Source organism: Boleophthalmus pectinirostris, unplaced genomic scaffold (genome assembly GCF_026225935.1).
Source record: "Boleophthalmus pectinirostris isolate CB_2022bp ecotype Guang Dong unplaced genomic scaffold, ASM2622593v1 HiC_scaffold_10, whole genome shotgun sequence".
NCBI lineage: Eukaryota > Metazoa > Chordata > Actinopteri > Gobiiformes > Gobiidae > Boleophthalmus > Boleophthalmus pectinirostris.
Window position 1 is genome coordinate 26,573,719 of NW_026570971.1, and position 23,161 is coordinate 26,596,879.

Genomic DNA, 23,161 nt, shown 5'->3' on the forward strand with positions numbered 1-23,161 from the left:
CAGAGAAATAAAAAACTTTTATTTGTGTCATTGCACTTTAGTTACTGTACAAATTCCTCATAGAAATCACTGAATGCATGTTGTTGTTGTAGCAGCCAAAGAAAGAGACAGTCCACATAATGCAAAGATTTCAACTGTTGAACTGACCGTGGCTTAAATACTTGGATGTGTCTTGGAATTTCAAAAACAGTTCCTGGTATACATTGCACAAAACTTCAACAGAAGATCCAGAAAATGTTGACAGAGAGAGCTGTTTTTGCTACTTACAAATATTAAAAAAGGTAAATATATATAAAATCTGTTTCCATTACAAAAAAAATACAAATAAAAATCTCCTTAAAGGTGCATTGTGTAACTTTTCTACTTTTCTGGTAGAGTCCGCCACTGTGTTTTCTCCATGGAGATGCTATTCCTTTTGTCTAGAATGTTTCACAGTATGGTGTTAAACCTTTCTATCTTCATGGAGACCAAACTAGACCCGCTCATAGTCAGAATGCCTGTATTTCTAGGTATTTTTGAGCTATAAAACCACCTGTAATTGAATACATGTAAGGTAGATCTATTTAATGTCATACTGTGGAACATTCGATACAAAGCAATGACATACCCATAGAAACAAGCCGGTGACGGACCCCCAACTGAAAAGTTACACAGAGCACCTTTAAAATAAAATTAAAAAGACACAATATTTTCATTGGTCACATGCAGTTTTTGAAAGTCTGGCAAGGAGACAAGAAGAATGTAGTATTTCAAATGTACATGCATAAAAGAGCCTGAAGGTGGCAGTATTGGTCTAGTACTGACAGTAACACATAGGGCCGCCACTAATTAGAAAATGATTTGTAAATTCAGCTGCTATAATAAAAGAAAAATATCACTAATTTGGCTGTATTGTGTAAACTGGTCACTTAAAGATGCACTGTGTAACTGTTTCGGTGGAGGGTCTGCCACCTATACTTGTCTCTATGGTGATGTTATTGCTTTGCCAAGAGCCTCGTAGAAATTTCTGTGTTCATGGAGACAAGCAGATGATACAACCAGGCCATATTATAGATCAGATCTATGGAGAGGCTACCCCACACAGAATTTTTCAAGGTATTTAGACAGATTGATCTAATGCCATACTGTGAAATGCTGCTGGCTAAGAAATACTATCTCAGTGAACACTTCCCCTATCAGAAGTTACACAGTGCATTTTTAAAGAAGTGTCAGTATGTCAGATAGTTTACAGTATTTGAAAGCTCAATGAGTCTAAATGAAGAGCAATGGTCTTGTAAATCTTCAAAATTTCTGATGATAAATTAGTTTGAATTTTGATAGTTTTATTTAACTCCACATGGACATAGGGTGCAGTCTTGAAGACGCTGTGATCCACTCGGCAACTCCACAAATGTCTCTTTTTGGCATGATAAAGAACTAACAGTCTTCTTCAAAAGACCATGATAGCACCATTGTAAACTTAAATAAACTTAAAACCTTTCAGAGATGATTGTTGATGAGGAATATTGATTCATTGAAAAGAAAATCTGGATTTGCAAAAAAAAAAAAAAAAAGAAAAAAAGTTAATATTTAAAGGGCCCATTTTACGCTAGTTTCGGATTTTAATCTTTTACATACCTGGAGTTGTGTTTTGTTTCATTCACACATGTTTAATACACAAGGCAAATTTAGGCTGAGTTCTTCTCTCAAACTGAAAACGCTCTGTTCCACCTTCTGATGTCATGTGGTAATAGAGGAAGCGCTCCCCTGTATTTTAAACTTCACACACCTTCACTAGAATCATTTGGATAATTTAAGACCTGGAATTTCCATTCTATACTGAACAAAAGGTAAAAGGTAGCTGTTAACTTCATGACATCAGAAAGAGGAACAGAGTATTTTGAACTTGGAGATATAAACAAACTAATAATAATAAAGGGTTACTCAAACAACTCCAGGTATGTTTCTGATGAGAAAAAAATATTATAACATAGATCAGAAAATAGTGTAGTATGGGCCCTTTAAGTTGTATGTGCGTTAACCAACAATCTCTGAGATGTTTTTAAAGGCCCAGGCAAAATGGAAAAAGAAAAGGATAAAAAAGTCATCATCTGGATTAGATTTTTGAGAGGAAGAAATGTGTGCAACAACTGTCCAAAATGCAAAAATAAACTAAAAATTGGAGTGAAGGTTTGAGTCCTTTTTAGGGCTGTGTTTTTAGCGGTTGCTCCTCATGGCTTCTTTAGCAGCCAGGATGAGTGGAGTGAGGCTGGACAGAGGCTTGGCCAACTTCAGGAATGGATGCTGCAGAGAAGATATAGAGGAAATGATCAAATTATTAACCAAATAAAAGTAACAATATATAGGTCAAACACAATTATAAGGTTAGAAATATATATTTGTAAAGTAAGAGAAATTGGAATATAAGCAAGTTCATTGGTGGTTCTCAAATTATAGAATCTGAGGATGCCATACTCCCAGATGGGGTCCAGAGCCAGATTCATTATTGAATTTACATGTAATCAGTCAGGTTCACCGATGCTGAAACTGTTCAGTTATCATTATTTTTTAACATAAATGTAAATTTAACTAAATCAATTTTAATTGCAACATCTGTATTCAGTATTATTGGTCTATAGAATGCTAAAGAGACAAAATGTTAAAATGCAGATTGTACACCTGTAATATAGGAGGTTTTTGGGTCCAGTCACTAATAGAATGATCACATCACAATATTTCTTGTTAGATATTAAAATACCATGTAATAAATAGGGAAATGTGAGAGTAAATCCAAATCTGCTCTATTTCCATAGCACATTAATATAAACAAAACAGCTTCCAAAGTGCTGCACATGTAAAGATAACAATAAAAGCAACAGAAGGTATAAATGCTTAAGAGTATAACTTCACATCACATTCTAGTATCTGAAAACTTCTAACAATTATTATTACCACAGACATTTATTCTATGCTTCTTTACTATTGTGCAATTCAGTGATACATTCAATACATGAGTGTGGGCTCTGTTAAAAGTTCCTGTCCTGTAGTTCTCACACACCTGTCATCATTCTGGTTATCACTATAATTTTCCTTGTTTTGCTTTAGGTCTGAGGATGGAGTTGTAAATGTACCTGCAGTAGTTCTCTCCCAGACCCCCTCTTGTCCACGTCCATCTCAAGGCAGCGGGACAGGAACGATCTGAACACAGGGGACAGCTTCTCTGGACTCTGGAGCTCAGGGGTCCCATTGGTGGCAATAAGATACAACGCCTAAGAAGAGGGAGAGATGACAGAGTAAGTATACGCATATAGTGTGTACTTACTTAAAGGTGCACCATGTAACTTTTTGGTTGGGGGTCTGTCATCTACTTGTTTCTATGGATATGTCATTGCTCTGTCTGAAATAATCCGAAATATGACTTTAAACAGCTTTATCTTAGATTTATTCAATTAGAGGTGCTTTTATAGCTCAAAAATACCAAGAAAAATAGGTTGACTATGAGCGGGGTCGTCCCTCCACAACCTGACCTATAACTTGGTCTGGTTTGGTCTCTATGAAGATAGAAAGGTCTAATACCAGACTGTGGAACATTCCAGACATCAAATAAATAAATAAATAAATAAATAACATCTCTAGGAAGAAAATAATTTGACAGACCTCCACCAGAAAAGTTACACAATGCACCTTTAATGTATTGATAATAGATAAATGGTGTTGTGTTCATTTGACTGAGTGATTTTGAAATCAATACAGTAATTATTAGGAAGCTTATTAACCACTGAATTTGAACACATAAACTGAGACAAAGGTTTGCACAATTTTGAATATATATATATATATATATATATATATATATATATATATATACACACACACACACACACACAAACACACATATTATTATATATATATAGTATTCTATAGGCAGAGACATGGCATCTTCTTAAAGGTGTGCTGCGCAACTTTTCTGGTGGAGGGTCCACAACCTATTTGTCTCCCAGGAGATGTAATTGCTATGCCTGGAATGTTCCATGGTATGACATTAAACATATCCATGCAGTATTTATTCATTATGGCTGTTTCTATTGCTCAAAAATATAATAATTCCTTCTCTGAATAGGGGCGACTCTCCACAGATCTGAACTGTAATGTAGCATATTGCTGTAGCCTGCTTGTCTCCCTTGTAATAGACATGTTTAATCTATACTGTGGAACATTCTAGACAAAGCCATAACATTTTCATGCAGACAAGCAGGTGACAGAGCCTCCACTAGAAATGTTACGCAGAGCACCTTTAAGGGCTTAGCTTTTTCACTCATTTGGATTTAGTCAAGATTCAGGTAGTAGTGAGTAATAATGAGTAAAATAAAAATCACTGAGGATTTAAGGATGGTGGGGTTGCCGTTTTCAACATCACCACCAGATGTCAGCAAAGGACCACACTCTAATAAACTCTATTTAAAACCTTCACTTACTCTGAGGGGGTTTTCATTGAGATATGGGGGCTCTCCTTCCACCATCTCTATGGCCATGATCCCCAGAGACCAGATGTCCACTTTGGGTCCATAGGCTTTTCTGGTAACCACTTCAGGGGCCATCCAATAGGGGGTGCCCACCATGGTGCTACGTTTGCTCTGCTCTGGAGTGATCTGAGCGCAGAAGCCAAAATCAGCTGCAGAGAAAAAAAAAGTATTTATTTAGTATTAGTAATTTAGTTATAGTAGTAATTTATTATTAAATTTTAGTATTTTCAGAGGATATTAGGGGCACATTCGTACTGGTTTGTGCCTAGTTTCTAGACTTAGTTTGGTCCTATTCTAGTCCAAGTTGGGTCGTGGTCTAGACTAGGCTTAATTATTTAGTCCCAATTTTGATGTGCATGAACACTGAGTATGAACACTCCCTAAATTAAATTACAGGAATAAATATTAGTGATAAAATTATATACAATATATAATTATAGATAGTTTAAATTTGTGTTCATATTTGTCCTGGTTTGATTCTGGTTTGACCCCAGTTTAGTACTATGAGGTAACACTAAATAATGTCCCAAAACTGTAACACTGAAACATGTTTGAATAAAATACTTTATAATAACAGTGATTTTGTATAATACATGTTATCTTACTTAGTTTGACAGATCCGTCCATTCCTAGCAGCACATTGTCACTCTTGATGTCTCTGTGGATTACTTGATTTGCATGAAGAAATTCGAGAGCTTGGAGAACCTACAGAAAACCAGCAAAGATTCAAAACGTTTGAAACTTTTAACCAAACAAATTAAAAACAAAACTATGAACTTACCTCTCGACAAACTGCTGCTATCTGAGCCTCATCCATACACGTTTCAGTTACAACATCAGTGAGTGACCCTCCAGCCAAATACTCCATCACCACAAACAGCTCATCTCCTACAAGGAAACTAAACATGCACAGTTTTTAATGATCTACATTTTGTCTTGTAATTGTGAGAGTAAAAAAAGGAAGTAATTTGTCTATATTGGGGAAATACACTATACACCCATATTACACTATTTTCTGATCTATGTTATAATGTTATTTCCTCATTACGAGTTTTGTTTTGTCTTATTCACACATGTTTAACAAACCCTGCATATTTAGGCTTTAGAGTTCTTCTCTCAAACTGACAACACTCTGTTCCACCTTGAAATGTGGTAATACAAGAAATGTTCCAGAGTATTCCTAAACTCCATACACCTTCACTAGAATCATTTGGATAATTTCAGCCCTGGAATTGCCAGTATTGCCAGTATGGTATGACATCACAAGGTAAAACAGAGCATTTCAAGCTTTGGAGATGTAGGCAGACTAATAATGAATGGTTACTTAAACATGTGTGAATGAAACAAAATACAACTACAGGTATCTTTTTTGACAACGTAACAACATCATAACATGACTAAAAGCTCACAAGAGCCCATTTTTCATAAGACCTTTAATCATTATTTGAAATCTATCTATTTGTTTACTTGATTATCTAATTTTCATGCTAATATGTCATAAATCAGTTTATTTTTGTCAGCCATGATTATCCCAACATACAACATGAGAGCGATATTTTCTATTGTGTTACCTGTCTAAGAAGTTGACAATATTAGGATTCTTCATCTCCTTCATCACCAAAATCTCATTGATAATTAACTCTTTCTTTGGTTGCTTCTGTAAATTGATTTGTTTAATGGCCACCTGTTTAAAAAAAATAGAAGTTTAATACCAATTTGGTTATTTTCATAGTACAAAACTTCCTTCCCAAAACTTGCTTAGACTTACTTCTTGTCCAGTGGCAACATCTATAGCTGTGTAAACTGTGCCAGATGCCCTGAAAGAACATAACGCAATTCATATATGTCATTTTGGGCTCTTTATTCCCATTAGAAATGGACACAAGATGTAATCTACCAAAACATCTGTTATCTACAGTTTGAGGTGTTAGAAAAAATGGTACAATAGCTACTGGATGAACTAAAGGTGCACCATGTAACTTTTCTGGGTTGACACATGATGGCATTTAACTTATCTGTCTTGCATCAGTTCTTATACCTCAAAAAATACCTTGCAAATCCTGTATTCTCCACAGATCTTACCTGTAACTTGGAGTATTCATCTCCTTGTCTCCATAGAGACAGACAAGTTTAATGACATTCTAAGTAATAACATCTCCATGGAGACAAGCAGGTGACGGACCCTCCACCAAAAAATTTACATAGTACACCCTTAAATAATACTTTTAATTTAGTTTTTCTCATCAAATGAAACATAATGTGACTTACCCCTGTCCGATCTTTTCATATCTAGTATATTTCTTCTTAGGATCTCCAATACTGACAATTGTGCCTACAAAAATACAGTGAGTTTCTATTTTCTTTTAAATGTATAAGTTCTCAAACATCGTTACATAAATTTTTCACATACGTAGTTTCTCCATGATCTCCTCGTCTGTCATCTTCCCTCCTTTATTTTTCTTTCTGTCCGTAGCTTTTGATGCTGAATCCTCTGGAGCAGGTATAGGGTCTATTACTGACCTGGTGTACATCTATGAAATATAAGTCACAAAGGAATTAACATGACAGACTGAATGAACAAGTACTTTGAATAAAATAACTGCATGTTAGTATTTCAAATACACAATATGAATTTTGTGATATGCTTAATGGAGGAATACTGGAGGAAAATAATAGCTGAAATATTAAAAGACTATGTTTTTTATTAATCTAAAGCTCTATACTTAAAAACAAGGGCCTGCTGTTAACAGTATTAGACATGTTTCATATTTGCCTTTTAATACATAATTTAATACAGTATAATATACATGCAGTTTAATATTTCAATTATAAAAGAAAATGCCAGCCCTTTGAATCTCAGTGGGACTTTCCTGGTTAAATAAATGTTAAATGAAAATGAAAAATAAAACAAAAATCTGTCATAGACATAAAAGGTGTTAGTTGAGATCTGTCAGAGACTCACAGATTTTGTGTGTTCTGGTCTCGGAGCCACGACTGGAGGAGGAGTATCGTCATCATCGTCGTCGTCTCCATCTTTACCTCCTGTTTTACCGCTGCCCTGTTTCCCAGGCTGGAATACAGTGGCATTTATTCATTCATTAAGTTCACCTTAAGCAAGTTTGTGTATACAAAAACACATAATGAAAAACATCAATAGCTTATGCTGTCATGAATAAATTGAAGTGGTTTCCAGACATTTCCGGAGTACATTGTTGATATTTTGAACATATGCATTATGGTGTACCTACATATTTCTTTTTATGTTAAGGGAATAAACATACTGTATAAGCATTTAGGGCAAAATTCAGTCTGGGATTGAATAGATTTGACTGTGCTTACCGACTGCGTGTCCTTATCTGAAAAAGAAAAGCAAATCGTTGTGTCAGAACCAAAGTATGGGGGTAGATTTTTTTCAGCATGATTTGATACTGATGTATAGACCCATTAAATGTTTGTAAAAAAACCCAAAAACATTCTGAATAAGGCAAAAGTAAAGAGAAATATACTGTAATGTGATTTCAATGAAGGGGTGGTATTAGTCTCTGAATATCCAAAGTATGAAAGATCAAGAGATGTTTGGAAAATCAGTCAGATACATGTAAATTATATCAGAGCCCAGTTTAAAGACATTTACAATTGTATTTTATACAATCTATATTTGTTTTTTAACTGAAAAGTTGACTCTGTCATAGCTTGTCATTGTATTTAAAGGTTTAATACATCCTTCACCACAAATCAAACATTTTATTGTTTAAGAATCAGGAAGTGCAGGTTCACATGCTACCTGTTGTAAGATGGAGATAATCAGGATGCTCGGATTTGGAAAACATTAGATAAGTGAGAAATAACAGTTTAAAATGAACTAGTTCTGTTTTTCACATTTTTGTGGATAATACAAATCAATAAATATCCAGAAGTGGCCCTTAAAACCATTTGCTTATATCCAATTTCAGTCAGTCGTTGAAAATACATTGAGATCTATTTCATTTCACCTCCAGTTGCCTCCATTACGGAATTTCGAACATTTTGATGACACAGCATTCTTGAGGGTGTATTTATTTGAACTGACCAGAGGCGGAGAAACTGAGGTACTTCTGCTTTCCACTAGTCGAGTCGTAGAACTTGAGAATATCGAGGACGGCCTGAGGATTTTGCTTTTGCTCCGATTTGCTGATGTTGGAAGTCTGAAGGAGCCGGGCCCACTGCTCTGGCATTCCCTACGCAAACACAGACAATGACTCAGAAAGGAAAGGCACCCATAGTGAAAAATGCAGCCTAAAGATCACTAAAGCTGAATGAGCCACAAAAGCCATGAATAATGCAGCCAGTGACCACAGTTTAAGTGAAAGCAGCTTGGTTTGGTCTCTGATGAATACTTGGTGATTATCCAGAGATACTATCGAACAGTGAGTGTAGACTTGCTATCACTTTCAATCATCCAAGCAATGTTTACTTAACTTTCACACTTAAAATTATCTTTTATCTTATCTTTGTTAAAATGCTAAACTTGTGATATATTACATATTTTTCAGCCTTTGCCTGGTTTGACCTCACCATACTAACAATATGTACTGTTCTCTTTGTTGCATGTTTGATTAGGGTGTTTCATTGACTGATTAGTAGTAGCTAAAGAGGCCACAGACATAGAATGGAAGCCACATTACTATGATACTGTCCCAGGGCAGTTGCGGCTACAAAAGCGGCTTGAATAAGATGACAGTGATGGGAAGAATATGTTGATTCTTCATTTTCTATATGAAGAAAATGTTAGAGAAAAGTTACAGAAGTCAAAGTCAAAGAAGTTACAGGTCAAATCTGTGGAGAGTCCTCCACTTACAGTCTGAATGCCTGTTCTTCTAGGTATTTCTGAGCTATAAAACCACCTGTAATTGAATAAATATAATGTAGAGCTGTTTAATGTTATACTATGGAACATTTCAGGCAGAGTAGTGACATATTCATAGAAACAAGCAAGTGACGGACCCTCCACCAGAAAAGATACACAATGCACCTGTAATAATTATGTTAATTGACTGAAGAACTAACTTTGTGAACTTCCAATGAAATGCTATGTAAGACCAATACACTGTGAATACGTTTGTGTACATACAGAGAAATGGCCACACACCACAATGAAAAATTCTGTAGAAATATTGCTTAAGCAGAATCAGCCACAAAAGCCATGAATAATGCAGCCAATGGCCACCACTGAAGGGAAAGCAAGGCTGCTTTTGGTCCTGGATGATTTCTTGGTATTTAAAATCAAAAAGTGTAGACATACTATGAGACTGTTTCAGATATTATATTATTACAAAAGTCAAAACTTTTAACTTTGCGATATTTGAGATTTTATCTTGACCTGGATTTACCTCCCTATCAGTTTTCTTGTCCTTGGGCAAGACACTTTCTTGTTTATGTGAATGTGGTATATAGTTGACTATTGGTGAATGGACAAGCAAAAAGCAAAGAATGGCTCTCACATTTCTGTCAGTTTGTCCCAGGGCAGCTGCAGCTATAGAAGTAGTCTGTCATGGTTCATATTTTGTAATGGTTGTAATTTGTGTTTTATTTTGACATTTGTTTTGTCTGCTTGTAGTTCTGAGTTTTACTTCCTGATTGTTTGTTGTTGTTGATTGTTTGCCCCGCCCTAATGTGTCTCACCTGTGTCTCATTCATGTGTGTACATTTATACCCTGTGTTCTCCTCTGCCCTTTGTTGGTCCATTGTCTCTGTCCGAGTTTCTCCGTGTCGCTTGTCATGGCAATTTAGTCTTGAGTTTTGGATTTTTTTGATTTGTCATTAAATATTTTGAAGCAGTCCTGCATTTTGGGTCCTCCCTCTGTTTCCATGTGACGATTACAGCCATTTAAAGATTGAGTTATATAACTTAAAACTTGAAATGTCATGCATGTATTAAATTGTTTAAGGCAACAGCAAAGCAAAGAAAAAAAATTGTCAGTGTTTAGGCTATTGCATAATACAGACAAATAAGATAATGAGTCTGGTCTCTATAAAAACAATGATGGAAGTAAATTTTTAAAAAAGTTTATAATTATGGAACAAAACAAAACAAACAAAAAATAACATATAAATGACTCATTATATGATTTAGTAGTAAAGCAGCCTTATTTACCGTGAATTCCCCAGTCACAGAGTCGAAGCCCACATGGATGGTGTGTTCAAAATCTGACGGAGAGGAGATCTCAGGTCTGTCCTTGTCACGGTCCTTCTTTCTGGCTCCTTTGACAAAAACACAAACAAATTTATCATTAAAAGGCTATTATGAACACTGGTCTGATCAAAACTACTGTAATGTCCTTCACTTCTCTGATAAGATCAATGGAGGAGGTGCAGTTAGTCAAATCTGCATCAAGATTGGGATCCAGTCATTTTTAATAATCAATGATCATCTTGGGGATTTTAAAGGGCCCATATTACACAGTTTTCTGATCTGTGCTATAATGCTGTTTCTTCATCAAAATGTTTTGTTTAACACACAAATCCTGCATATGCTGAGTTCTTTTCTCAAACAGAAAGCACTCTGTTCCACCTTGTGATGTCATGTGGTAATACAGAAAGTGCTATACTGTGTTTTTAAACTCCATACACTTTCACAATAAAAAAAAGATAATTTTAGCCTTGGAATTGCCCGTCTCTACTGAAAAAGAAAAAACTAAAAGGTAGCTATTAACTTGGAAATTGCTGCTTCTTGACATCACAAGGTGGAACAGAGCATTTTGATCTTTGGAGATGTAGACAGACTAATAATAACAGGTGTGTGAATGAAACAAAACACAACTTCAGACATGTTTTTGAGGAGGTAACAGCATTATAATATTGCTTAAAGTTTTGTCACTTTTGAGTAATACAGGACCTTTAAACAGCAAATTTATAGACGAGTGAGTGTAGAACCATATCCTGTGTCCCCAGTTTCGAAATAGCAATGATTGAAAGTAAAAAAGGAAAATGAACGCAGAGGACTGAGAAACACTGCCGATCTCTGAAATATCAACAATCATTTCTGGCAGGTCATGTAAATAAGTCACTGTATTCCTCCCACCTTTTTCAGATGCAAACATAGAGATGATTTTGTTCCTGGACTTTCTCTCCTCAGGCACAGAAGGCAGAGGGCGTGAGTTGTGATTGGCTGACTGAGGGTCCTTGGCTCCTCCTTGGCTGCTCATCCTGACAGGGGGGGCGGGGGGCTTGTCCTCACACACTCCACTGTCACACATCTACACACAGCACACCCTGCACAGACACAAAGAAAGAAAGAAAATTATGATAAATACAAATGCAAAATACATGTCTGTTTGAAAGTAAGTAGGTTTGCATGCGCCCGCTGACTCAAAGGTTGATTCACTGCCTTCTTCTCATAATACAGACTGATATTCATAGATTACATCTATAAATGGACAGGGGGGCATTTTCAGCTCCATCAACTCTGACTCCAGTTAACTTTACATTGAAAAATTGCCACCCCTTTCTCTGTAACTGCTGTGTCGAGCCTCATCATACTGGTCTTAAAATGTTCGTCTTAACCCACTCTGGTGTTTTTATTTCACTGTTTTGCCCGTAAATAAATTTCTATGCCTAATATGTAACTTGGCTCCAAATTCACGCCTATAACTGCAAGCCTCTGTGAGCTTCATTTGACTGGAGCTAAACGCTATGGGTGATGCCATACTCCCTTAGTCCACGTCTTTATACAGTCTTTGGTATGCTTGTGTCAGTCAATCAGTCAAGCTTTATTTCAGACTCCAATGGGTCCATATAGAACATTTAAAAACAGACAGAAGAGAAGCAAAACGGTAATAATGGTGTATAATCCATATAAGCAGTTCCTCCAATGACTCCAGAGTTCAAAAGTGTACCTGACACTGCTCTGCTCGGGTATTAAATATTTTTTTATAATTTCATTTTGTGAGTCTCGAGGCACTTCATAAACTTGTATGTGTCCTTAGGCAAGATCTGAATGTGTGGGCAGGTAATTATCACATTGTTAACACTAAAAACTATATACACAGACACCCACATCATGAAAACCTGCCTTAATTATGGAGACCGAAATCAGGTCTCCTTTATAATCCTTTATAATTAGAACATGATTTAAAGTTAAGATAGAAGTTAGAATGTTTATGTTAGGCAAGTAATGATTGATGTTTAAAACACAAATCCTGCATATTTAGGCTGAGTTCTGTTCCACCTTTTGATGTTATGTGTGTGTCATTTGGATAATTTCAGCTCTGGATCTCGACTGAACAAAAGGTAAACGGTAGCTGTTAACCTGAAAACTATACTGCTTCATGACATCACAAAGTGAAACTGAGCATTTTGAGCTTCGGAGATATAAATAGATTAATAATAGAGTTACTCAAACATGTACGAATAAAACTAAACACAACTCCAGCTTTGTTTTTGGTGAAGTAACAACAGCATTATAACACGGATAAAAGCTGACAAGAGTCAATTCTAAGTACTATAGGACTTTTAAAATAGTAAATCAAAAACAAATCATCACCTCTTCAAGTAATTTCCTCTCTTTGTCTTTCAGCCAATCATAAGCAAGAACTACAAGACTCCCAAATGGTATGTGTATTGCCACAGTATAACACACTGTAACAGATGTGGTTTGAAAGTGAAAGTGAAATAAGCAAACTAATAATGCAGTCAATAACATTTTGAATCAATAAATCAGCATTATGTTGAGTTAAGTCACTGTCCAAAATGCAGTAACAAACAGACAGCAGCCAACTTCTGCTTTATTTCAAATTGTGCAACCCCTCACTGAAAACTAGTGCTGACTACATTCACTGATGACAAAATAACAAAATAATAAAATAAAACAGCATATATACTAACCCAGATGCCCCGGTTTGTAGATGAGCCGGAGTAAAAACCATAGGAGCAGCGTTTGTGAGCAGAAGTTGAATGGTGAAAGTAACTAGTCGAGTCTCGCTCATAGTTCGTGAATGAATGAGGAAGGAAAGAGAGACAGAGAGAAGTGCTGCAGGAGAGAGAGTGGTTTGGAAACTAGTATCACAGGCTTGTTTAACCATAAATGCAAATACTATAATCATTTTTGTGAACCGAATGAGTCATTGTGTGCTTTATTAAAAGGTGCACTCTGCAACTGTGTGCAAATAAATGTGGAAATAAATCTAGTAGTCATAATGGACACAGGTTATTGGTCAGATCTATGGAAAAGCAGGCCTGTACTTGGCAAGAATTCACATTTTTAACATTCCCATGGAGACAAGCAAGCAACAGACCCTTCAGCTTAGAAGTTACACAATGCACCTTTAACTGATGCTCAAATAAATAAATAAATAAATACAAGCAATATCAAAAGTACAGATATTACTGTTCATGCTTTAGTCCATATTTTAATTTGATAAAAGAGAGATAGATAGAATGGGTATAAAGTCTACTTATTTGACTAAATTATAATTCGTATTTCTCTAGAAAGGCATACCTCAGATTTTGAATCAAGAAGGTTGCAGCTGATCAATTAAAATATAAGCAGATAACCACTACCAAGTTATTAATTCAATGATATTGCAATAAAAACATGCACACATTTGAATGAATCACCTACTATTACTTTGCAGAACTGACTACAGGCATCTACAGTAAATTAATGGCTCTCTGTAGTTCCTAATATGGTGAAAACTGAGATTGTAGACACACAGACAGTCAGACAGACAGCCAAAGCGGGTCTGACCCCAAACCAAAACCACAAACACAGGTCTGAGATGCAGAAACAGCAGTTCTGATCAAAGCCTGTTTTTAGTGACATCACACAGGAAGGAGGAAGTAGCTTTTACTGACAATGCTGCTCAACAAGTTTCTATCACATTTGCTCTTGTTGATGAGTGTGTGAGATCTGAATGGGGTCATGTACAGTGGTGGATGAAGTACTCAGTTTTGTTACTTAAAGGTGCACTGTGTAACTTTTTGGTTGAGGGTCCGTCACCTGCTTGTTTCTATGGATATGTCCTGGATCTGCCTGTAATGTTCCACAGTATGACATTAAACACCTTCATTTATTCAATTACAGGTGGTTTTACAGCTCAGAAATACCTAGAAAAACAGGTATTCTCATTGTGAGTGGAGTTGCTTCTCCACAGATCTGTAACTTGGTCTGGCTTGGTCTCCATGAAGATAGAAAAGTTTAATGCCATACTGTGACATATTATAGACAAAGCAATAACATCTCCATGAAGAAAAGAATTTGACAGACGCGCCGGGCGGGGGTCACCTCCGGGGTGTAAATCAGTGTAGGATCACCACTAACTCTACTCTACTTTACTCTACTCTTCTTACTCTGTTCTAGGCAAGACAAGCCAAGACAAATACATAGAGAGGATTGTGGTTTATGTTAAACATTAATCTGTAAACTACAAATTTTATATTTTATGGGTAGACACAGAAAGTACATTTATCTGGGGGGCAAGACTAGACTGAAATTAAACTTGAATTAATGGTCGCTATTTTAATAATCCTTGGGGTCTTGTATAATTTTCACTTAATTTTTGTAATAATTGTTTGACCTTCTGAATATTACTGTCATATCATGGTGGAGGACAACAGGATGTTGTATATTTTATGAATGATGGGGGTTCACAGCCTCAAATGCAGGCCTCGCCTCTCCACAGATATGAGCTGTAATTTGGCCTAGTGACATCACCTACTGGTCTCCACACTCATGGTGATAAGTCATACTGTAATTCTATAATAATCTAAACAAGAAAAGTTTCATAGTCTACCTTTACTTATTAAACAAAATTGAGCAGAATGATCATCTCTCATCAAAATTCATTACACTCATATTTTAACTATACAGGCCAGACACAGGAACACCCTTCACAAGGACTTAGTCACTGACATGGAACCAAGTGTCATTCTTTCAGGTCAATTTAGAGACACTACATCAGCCTCAGAAAAACACACACACACACACGCACACGCACACGCACACGCACACACACACACACACACACACACACACACACACACACACACACACACACACACACACACACACAATAACAGAGGACCTGCAGCTCACAGACAAAAGCACCAATCTCTCCACATAGCAGTCTAAGTGTATCTTCACCTCACAGTGTCGGTTTAAAAGTGCACTGTGTAACTTTTCTGGTTGAGGGTCCATCACCTGCTTGGTTCTATGGATATGTCAGGAAAGTTTTCCATAGTATTTTTGAGCAGTGAAACACCTGTAATTGAATAAATGCAACATTGATGGGTTTAATGCCATACTGTGAAAACTTTCAGACAAAGCAATAATATCTCCATGGAAGCAAGTTTATGGTGGACCGCTACCAGAAAAGTTGCACACTGCACCTTTACGTTTATTGTGAAAGTGAAATAATTTCAATATTATCATTTATTGTGACATTTTCAGATTCTATATATCATCACATTCCATGATTTGTTATCGTGGCAGACCTACTTTTGATTAGTTTGCATGGCTCTAATCCTGCATACTTTCACATCGTGTAAGTCAAGTTTGCAACATGCAATATAAATGTAATTATTATCACTATTCCAACATATCTTCACAGTGTTAGCCTTTAGGTGCATAAAGACCTTTTGCAGGCTTTGATTTGTCCAGAGCCTGAGGCCACACAAACTGTAGACACGTCAGCAGATTTCCAGGCCACTGCTAAATCATAACCCTATAATTTGCAAATACATTCACCGCAACTTGTCCTGTTATTAACATAGAAAAAAACACATTTTCAGTTTCGACAATGGTACATGTGAAGCAGAGATGACCCCATGCACTGAAACAACAACTTAACACTGCAACATGAAATAGTGTTTTTACAACTTCATTATAAAAAAAAACTAAATCAAATCTTTAGTTTAGTCAGAATACTCACCCTAATCTTGCTTCTTCTGTCCTACGCAGAAGACCCAACCGACTACATACAACTTAGAAGTGCTGGTTTTAAGTCCTGAGTCTTTGGTTTTCGTTTACCTGCTAAGATTTGATTTCACCCCCTTTCTCTCTCCCTCGCTCTCCCTCTCTCCTTTCCTCTTCACCCTCTTTTGGGGCAGGTCTTAGCAGGCTGCCTCATTCCACAAACTATCCTGTGATGGAGCAACTGTACATGTCCCGGCAGGTTCAAATTAGACTGTCCCTTTAAATGTTCAGTTTACAAAGTGTGCGGATGCTCTAGTAGTGGCTGCATGCAGAGGGGTCAGGCTTAGACAAGTAGAGTCTTTGCAGGAATTTGGTAGCTGGAGGGGCCACTGGAGATTTGGGTGTGGGCAAATGTTCGCACACTCTTGAAAGCCCCACCCCCTTCACACAAAAGGAGTGTCATTGTAAATACAGTTTTATGGCTCTGAGCTACACTTAAGTGAGACATGGAATCTAAGGCAACAGGTGAGCAAATAACAATATAAAGTTTTAATGTTAAGATAATTGGGGACAGAGACATCACAGTTATTCAATATTATTCACACCAGGACTAAAAAAGAGTGAAATTTTACATTCACTGCCATTAGATTTGTCTAATACATTAATATTACATAAAACTGACTCCACGACGGCTACCTTTTACCATTAGTTTAGAAGAGATTGGCAATTCCAGTGCTGACACCACTACAATTTGGTGCTAGAGTGTTTTAAATTGCTTTAAGTGGTATTAATAAATAATGGTACTAAATGATGTGTAAACTGAATACGTTATAGTGCACATTTATAAGGGCACAGTATAAAATGAGCTAAAATCACACTGTTAATGGTGATCTGTTTAATTGCAGTTGCTCTTGGGCAAACCATAGACTGATATAAAAGAAAATAGCTAGCGAGGTAGCTGCTGTGTTCCAAATAGGAAGTTCGCATGCGGGCACTTCCGGCTCCTTCTGGCCCTGGCTCCCATTGACTTACATTGAAATACTGTGGCCCTTCTCTCTGTAAGTGCTGGAGTGAGCCTTGACATTTTAGGTCTTAAAATGTTCGTATTAACCCGCTCTGCATGATCCTGGTATTTTCATTTCATTGTTTTGTCATTTAATACATTTGGGACTCCAGACTGCTAGTATCGCCAGCTTCATTAGACCAGAGCCGAATGCTATGGATGTCACACTCCCTTAGTCCACTTCTTTATACAGTCTATGGGGAAAACATGCCAGCTGTCACCACCAACAATCACACTATCATCATTTATACAGTAAAGTGTAGCACAAAACAACAGAATGCATGGCTAGTGGTTCAGCGCACTCAAGATTTACCATAGCCCACTTTGGAATCATGAACAAATCAGGTCTAACTCTTGTTGCTCAGAGTAGAGTTCAGATTTTGGAAGAATGCTCTGGAATTCTTAATAGTTAAATGGAATTGGAGTAGAAAGCATCCGTTGTTTAAAAGATGGGATGTGTCTTCAAAGTCTGTAAAGTCATCTTCATGGTTTAGGGATGTAAGATTAATCGCACTCAAATTGAAATCACAATTGGATGCAGTTACAAATCGCAAAGGTTGTAATTTTATCAAAAAACAAAACAAAACAAAAAAATCCAAATCTTAACATGTTCCGATTTCTGTTCTGAATGTGATTCTTGTATTAGTTTGTCAGTTCATATCATAGTCTTTTTGTCAATACCCTGGACACGTTTAAAATGTGAATTTTGAACTAAATTTTATTATTAAAACATAAATCAGGCTTTTTTTATCTGAAGGTGCATCTCGTGACTTTTTGGTTGAGGGGTGCATCTCTTGCTTGTTTCTATGGATATGCCATTGCCTTGAATGTTCCACAGTATGACATTTAACTGCTCTACTTTACAGGCATTCTAACCATGAGTGGAGTCTCCACAGACCTGACCTGTAAATTGGTCTGGTTTGGTCTCCATGAAGATAGAAAGTTTTAATGCCATACTGTGAAACATTCCAAACAAAGCAATAACATCTTCATGGAGAAAAGCATTTGACGGACCCTCCACCAGAAAAGTTACATGATGCACCTTTAAAGTCAGTAGTCTTCAATAAGAAGTAAAATAAAATAAAATAGATAATTGTGATTGACTGATGTAAGGGACTGACATATTTTGCCATATTGCCCAGTCATATAGAAATTATTATAAAATGCATGATCTAATATAATGTTTTCACAGACTACACACAGACTAATATGAATACTATACACTATATTACACATCCCAGTCTTTCTCATGAATATCTGCCCGCACAATGTTTCTATTCTGCATTTTTCAGTCTGGTGCAGTGAAGTTGCCTCTTGTCCCAGTGGTAGTTTGTCGTCAAGGGAAACCCACTTCCTCATCCTGGAACTCCCCGAGCCCCAATGGGTCACAGCGCGGTTTCGACCAATCAGAGCATAGAAAAGAGAGCCGCCACTGTTTACAGGAAGCGCACAACAAGGCTTTTGTGTTCAGCATCTATAAAAGGAAATTCTACAGAGGACTTCCTGAAGTAGTGATGATGTAGGTGCACTTAACTTGCTCTGTCAAAGTCCCCATCCCCGCCCCATTCATTCAGAGAAACAGAGCTAGTGTAGTAGTCAGTAGTATGGAAGTAAGTGAGAGGATGTAATAGTTTTTCAAAATAACTTTGACATAATCAAATAAAACATTCAGAAAAGAGCTCATTTAACAATTTTTAAATTTACTGTACCTTTCAAAACCACTGAAGCAATGTACACACTATATATATATATATATATATATATATATATATAATATATATATATATATATATATATATATATATATATATATATATATATATATATATATATATATATATATATATATATATATTATATATTTTTTAATATTTCACATTTGAACTTTTTTTTTACATGCTCTTCTGTTGTCATTTGAATGATAAATAACAGTTACACAACATACCTGACTCTCTTATGTAATAAGTAACTGTTTTAAGGAAAGTCCCATCCCTTTACTGGTAAGGTTGATATCGGGTATCGGCAGATATTTAAAGTCAAAGTATTGATAGTAGTAATATATGATGCTTGTGTAAATAGTAATGCTGAACAGAAACCACAACAGAATACAAAGAGGTCGCATGTGTATGTGTGTGTCAAAGTTACTGAGGTGTAACTGTAACAGCCTGGGGTTCATATGAAACAAACCCATGTGAGTGAGTGTATACAAAGAGCCACAGTGAGGGCCGTGATTACACGTTTGGCAGAGAGGACAGAGTAAACAGACTGCCCTGTTCCCGCCCACTCTCCTCAACACCTTATCCTGTTATTCTGCAGCTGCCTCACCTCTGAGTCAACAATTTCACCAACCTGGCAACCCCACTGCTGTCTCATATATACAAATCAGCTACATGTAGAAGAAATTAACTCCCCGGTTCATGATAATTACTAAACTCAATATATGAAAGGGGCAACTAAATATTTTTAGGTTCAGTATTTGTTGTGTATTTCATTTCTTTTCAATAGTGGGGAGATTTTTACTATTTTAGGTAAAAACGTAAGATTTGATCTGTACATGGTTGAATAAAGAACTTCTATTGCTAGTTATTAATTTATTCTGTTATTTATTTGTTGCAGTTCAGGCCTTTTAATGATACAGTCTATTTAAAGATTCTTTAACTGGGCTTATCTTGCTTTGTGTCAGTGGGAAGTAGTTTATTGCAATATTTCTCTGTAGCAGTATATCATATTCCAGAATGTATTATTTTGACAGTACCTGGTTCAATATACCCCCTTGATATGTTATATTTACTAGCCCTATATATTTTTTACCCACTTGACACAAATCTATATTGTTGCCTCTTGCTGTTTTTGCAATTTATTTTGAATTTTCCTAACATTTTTGTTGGCTCTTTGTTATAACAATGTAATGTGTAAATTACTGTGGCCAAGTAATTTCCGTTGTGAATCAATAAAGTTCATCTCATCTCTGAATAGGGCTGGGTGATATAACAACACAGTTACTCACTTTTTTCCTCCTATTGACCAATCACAATTTTGGATTTCATTTTATTTTATCATTAGTTTTGACTTACAATCAATGTCTGAATTCTTCTCCAAACTACCAGTACATGCTTTTACTGAGAGAGGATTGGCTGTAGATCTCTCCATGAAAGGTGCATTGCGCAACATTTCTAGTGGAGGGTCTGCTACCTACTTGTCTCTATGGAGATGTTATTGCTTTGCTTGGAATGTTCCATATTATGACATTAAACATATCCATCTAACATTTATTCATTACGGGTGTTTCTATGGCTCAAAAACACTATAATTATTTCTGTAAATAGGAACGACTCTCCACAGATCTGAATTGTAATGTAATGTAGTGCTATAACCTGCTTGTCTTCCTTGTGATAGATATACTGTGGAACATTCTAGAAAAAACAATAACATTTCTATGGAAACAAGAAGGTGGCAGACCAAAGTTAACTGTTGAAATGACAAAATCTCTATCTCTTTGTAATTGACGGAGGCAACCACTCAAGTTGCAATTAGTTTACTTATTCATTTATTTCTTAATAGACCTGCATTCCTCTTTCTACTTATTTGGCAGTGAAGTCAGTGTTTGCTATAAGTATTCACAGAGTGTATGGTAGTATAATCTGTATTCAGTGATGGGAAGAATACTTTGAAAATGTATTTAGTTACAGTAATAATACATAATACCTGCATTGAAAATGTATTTGATGACATTTTCTAATACATGGGCCGATTGGAGTACTATATTCTGAATACTTAAAATATTTTTACATAGAGTTGCATTTAAATTATAGTGTAAAAAAGCAACATTTATATTTTATATTTATTTCACTGTTTGTTATGCATTTTCTATGACTGATTAGAGAAGGGAAATCACACTTGCTGACATAACAAGAGCAGTGTTTTATATTTTTCTCTCTAATTCTGAGCAGTTTGAAACCTAAACTGTGTGATTAAGTACCGTTCATTCATTTGACTTTAGAAAAGTAACTATATTCTGAATATCACCAAATGCAAAAGTAACTGTACCAGAAACAATTACTCAAAATTTGTGTTCTGAGTACATATTCTTGGAACATGTATTACTTCCCACCACTGCCTGTATTAATTGCTGTGCTTAAAATAACAAAAATAACTAGAATCCAAGTTCAAAAAGGGACCCATTGACTTTGATAGCTAAGAAGGAGACATTATAAACCTCTTTCAAACCACAACTGAGCCCAAAATGTATTAAATGGCCCATTAAATCTCAACAGAGCCCAACAAGTAGCTTAAAACCTAATAGCTTTTGTTCCTTTTCAAGTAACTTCTTTCTAGTCACATCTGTTTTATGTTTAGACTACTTAAGGTGACTTCATCATGACAGCGCTTTGTAGTTGTAAACTGTAATTACATGGGCTAAAATTGAAAAGGGGCAAGCCACAAAGGATGTAGGCTGTAACTTGGATCTAATTTTTGGTATTTCTGTCCAGCCTATAGACATGACAAGCAAATCCAAGAGTCAATGGGAAAAATAAATGACTAGGAAGTTAATTATTATGTTATATGGGTCAATATAGAATCAAACAACTAGGCGTATTCACCATAGAAGTTACATTTTTTTTAGAGTGGGCTTTTAGGTTTATTAAGTACTCTAGATAAAATACAGTATATGGAAACTATTGTATATAATATTACTACTGGTTTGACAATGGCCACTGGTATACACTGTAAACTGAGCATACTGAAAAGCCTGACTTATGTTTTTAAGGGGAAATTACGCTATTTATAATGACCCCATTTTCCTCCACTGTTGCTTATTGATTTTACATTACAGAGATGGTCATGGGCTATTTATAGGCAAAACAAAGCAGACAGTTAGACACAACAATGCAGTATAGTTAGAACCAGACATTGAACAGTAGATCTGATATTACAAGCCAACATTGAAATCCATACACATTAAGACAGTTGTCAAGCTCTGCAATCACAACATTAGAGAAATATTTGTAAGGAAAACTCACCGGTCAAAAGCAGCAAAGAAAAGCAAGCACCACTCCAGCCCTGCTCCACAGACTTGCAAGATTTTTTCCTCACTCGTGGTTCAAATCAAGTAGATATTTAGCAGAAAAAACTATCCTAAAAAGTTATTATACTCCTGTGGTTGATGCTACAGCGCTTGGTCCGCTCGTCCCGTGTCCCAGTCAGACTACTTTGGCTCTGGGAGGAATTTGGCTAAAAGGAAAGGAAGCGGAACGTCGTAAAGTCAAAAGAGAAAATCAAGAGCACGCAGGCTTCCGTAGCGCTCTACTCAACCCGCGGTAAAATGTAAAGCTGCTGTGGTCAGTGCTGCAGGTAAAAACAAAGTGTGAAAGTAAAACTATTTCTCACGGGGAAAAGGACTCACGGATTTCCAGAGTAAAAACAAGGCACCGAGGAACTAAGATACTAGGATTTCCACATTTATCCATTTCAATCAAGTTTTTAGTTAGTGTTCATGGTCTTCTAATCACTGTTTACAAATGAGAGTCTATAAATGAGGGTATGTGAGCACTTTCAAGGGATCTCTTGGAATGATTTTAGATTGCCCACCCTTGACATTTATGTCAAGGGTGGGCAGGTATTTTTTCCATGGGGCCACATGAGAAACAAGAAAGGTTTGTGGAGGGCCAAGTCAAAATGTCAAAAATTCTGCATAATATTAATTTG

The 23,161-nt window shown here is 36.2% G+C and overlaps 1 protein-coding gene across 3 annotated transcripts; it reads right to left on the minus strand.

The window, feature by feature from the left end:
* LOC110154963 (serine/threonine-protein kinase PAK 2-like) lies at positions 1 to 22,760 on the minus strand. Of its 3 annotated transcripts, none has more exons than XM_055157851.1 (15): positions 22,477 to 22,760; positions 11,563 to 11,753; positions 10,636 to 10,742; positions 8,572 to 8,719; positions 7,842 to 7,858; positions 7,465 to 7,572; positions 6,913 to 7,033; positions 6,771 to 6,834; positions 6,271 to 6,319; positions 6,074 to 6,186; positions 5,284 to 5,401; positions 5,108 to 5,207; positions 4,455 to 4,651; positions 3,111 to 3,248; positions 1 to 2,283 (listed from the first exon to the last, which is right to left on the minus strand). In XM_055157851.1, the coding sequence occupies exons 2-15, from the start codon at positions 11,735 to 11,737 to the stop codon at positions 2,197 to 2,199; spliced, it is 1,542 nt and encodes a 513-aa protein (XP_055013826.1). In that variant the 5' UTR covers positions 11,738 to 11,753; positions 22,477 to 22,760; the 3' UTR covers positions 1 to 2,196. The 3 variants fall into 3 exon arrangements, with proteins under 3 accessions (XP_055013826.1, XP_055013832.1, XP_020774668.2); XM_055157857.1 differs by lacking the exon at positions 22,477 to 22,760 and adding an exon at positions 16,409 to 16,531; XM_020919009.2 differs by lacking the exon at positions 22,477 to 22,760 and adding an exon at positions 13,365 to 13,506.
* Between the last annotated feature and the right edge of the window lie 401 nt (positions 22,761 to 23,161).

Bases quoted from the DNA above. Each gene is read 5' to 3' on its own strand.
- LOC110154963 (XM_055157851.1), bottom strand. From the start codon at position 11,737: ATGTGTGACAGTGGAGTGTGTGAGGACAAGCCCCCCGCCCCCCCTGTC. The intron at 6,320-6,770 runs GTAAGTCACATT...ATGTTCTTTCAG, and splicing joins TATGAAAAGATCGGACAGGG to GGCATCTGGCACAGTTTACA. The intron at 2,284-3,110 runs GTACATTTACAA...TCTTCTCTGCAG, and splicing joins CTGGGAGAGAACTACTGCAG to CATCCATTCCTGAAGTTGGC.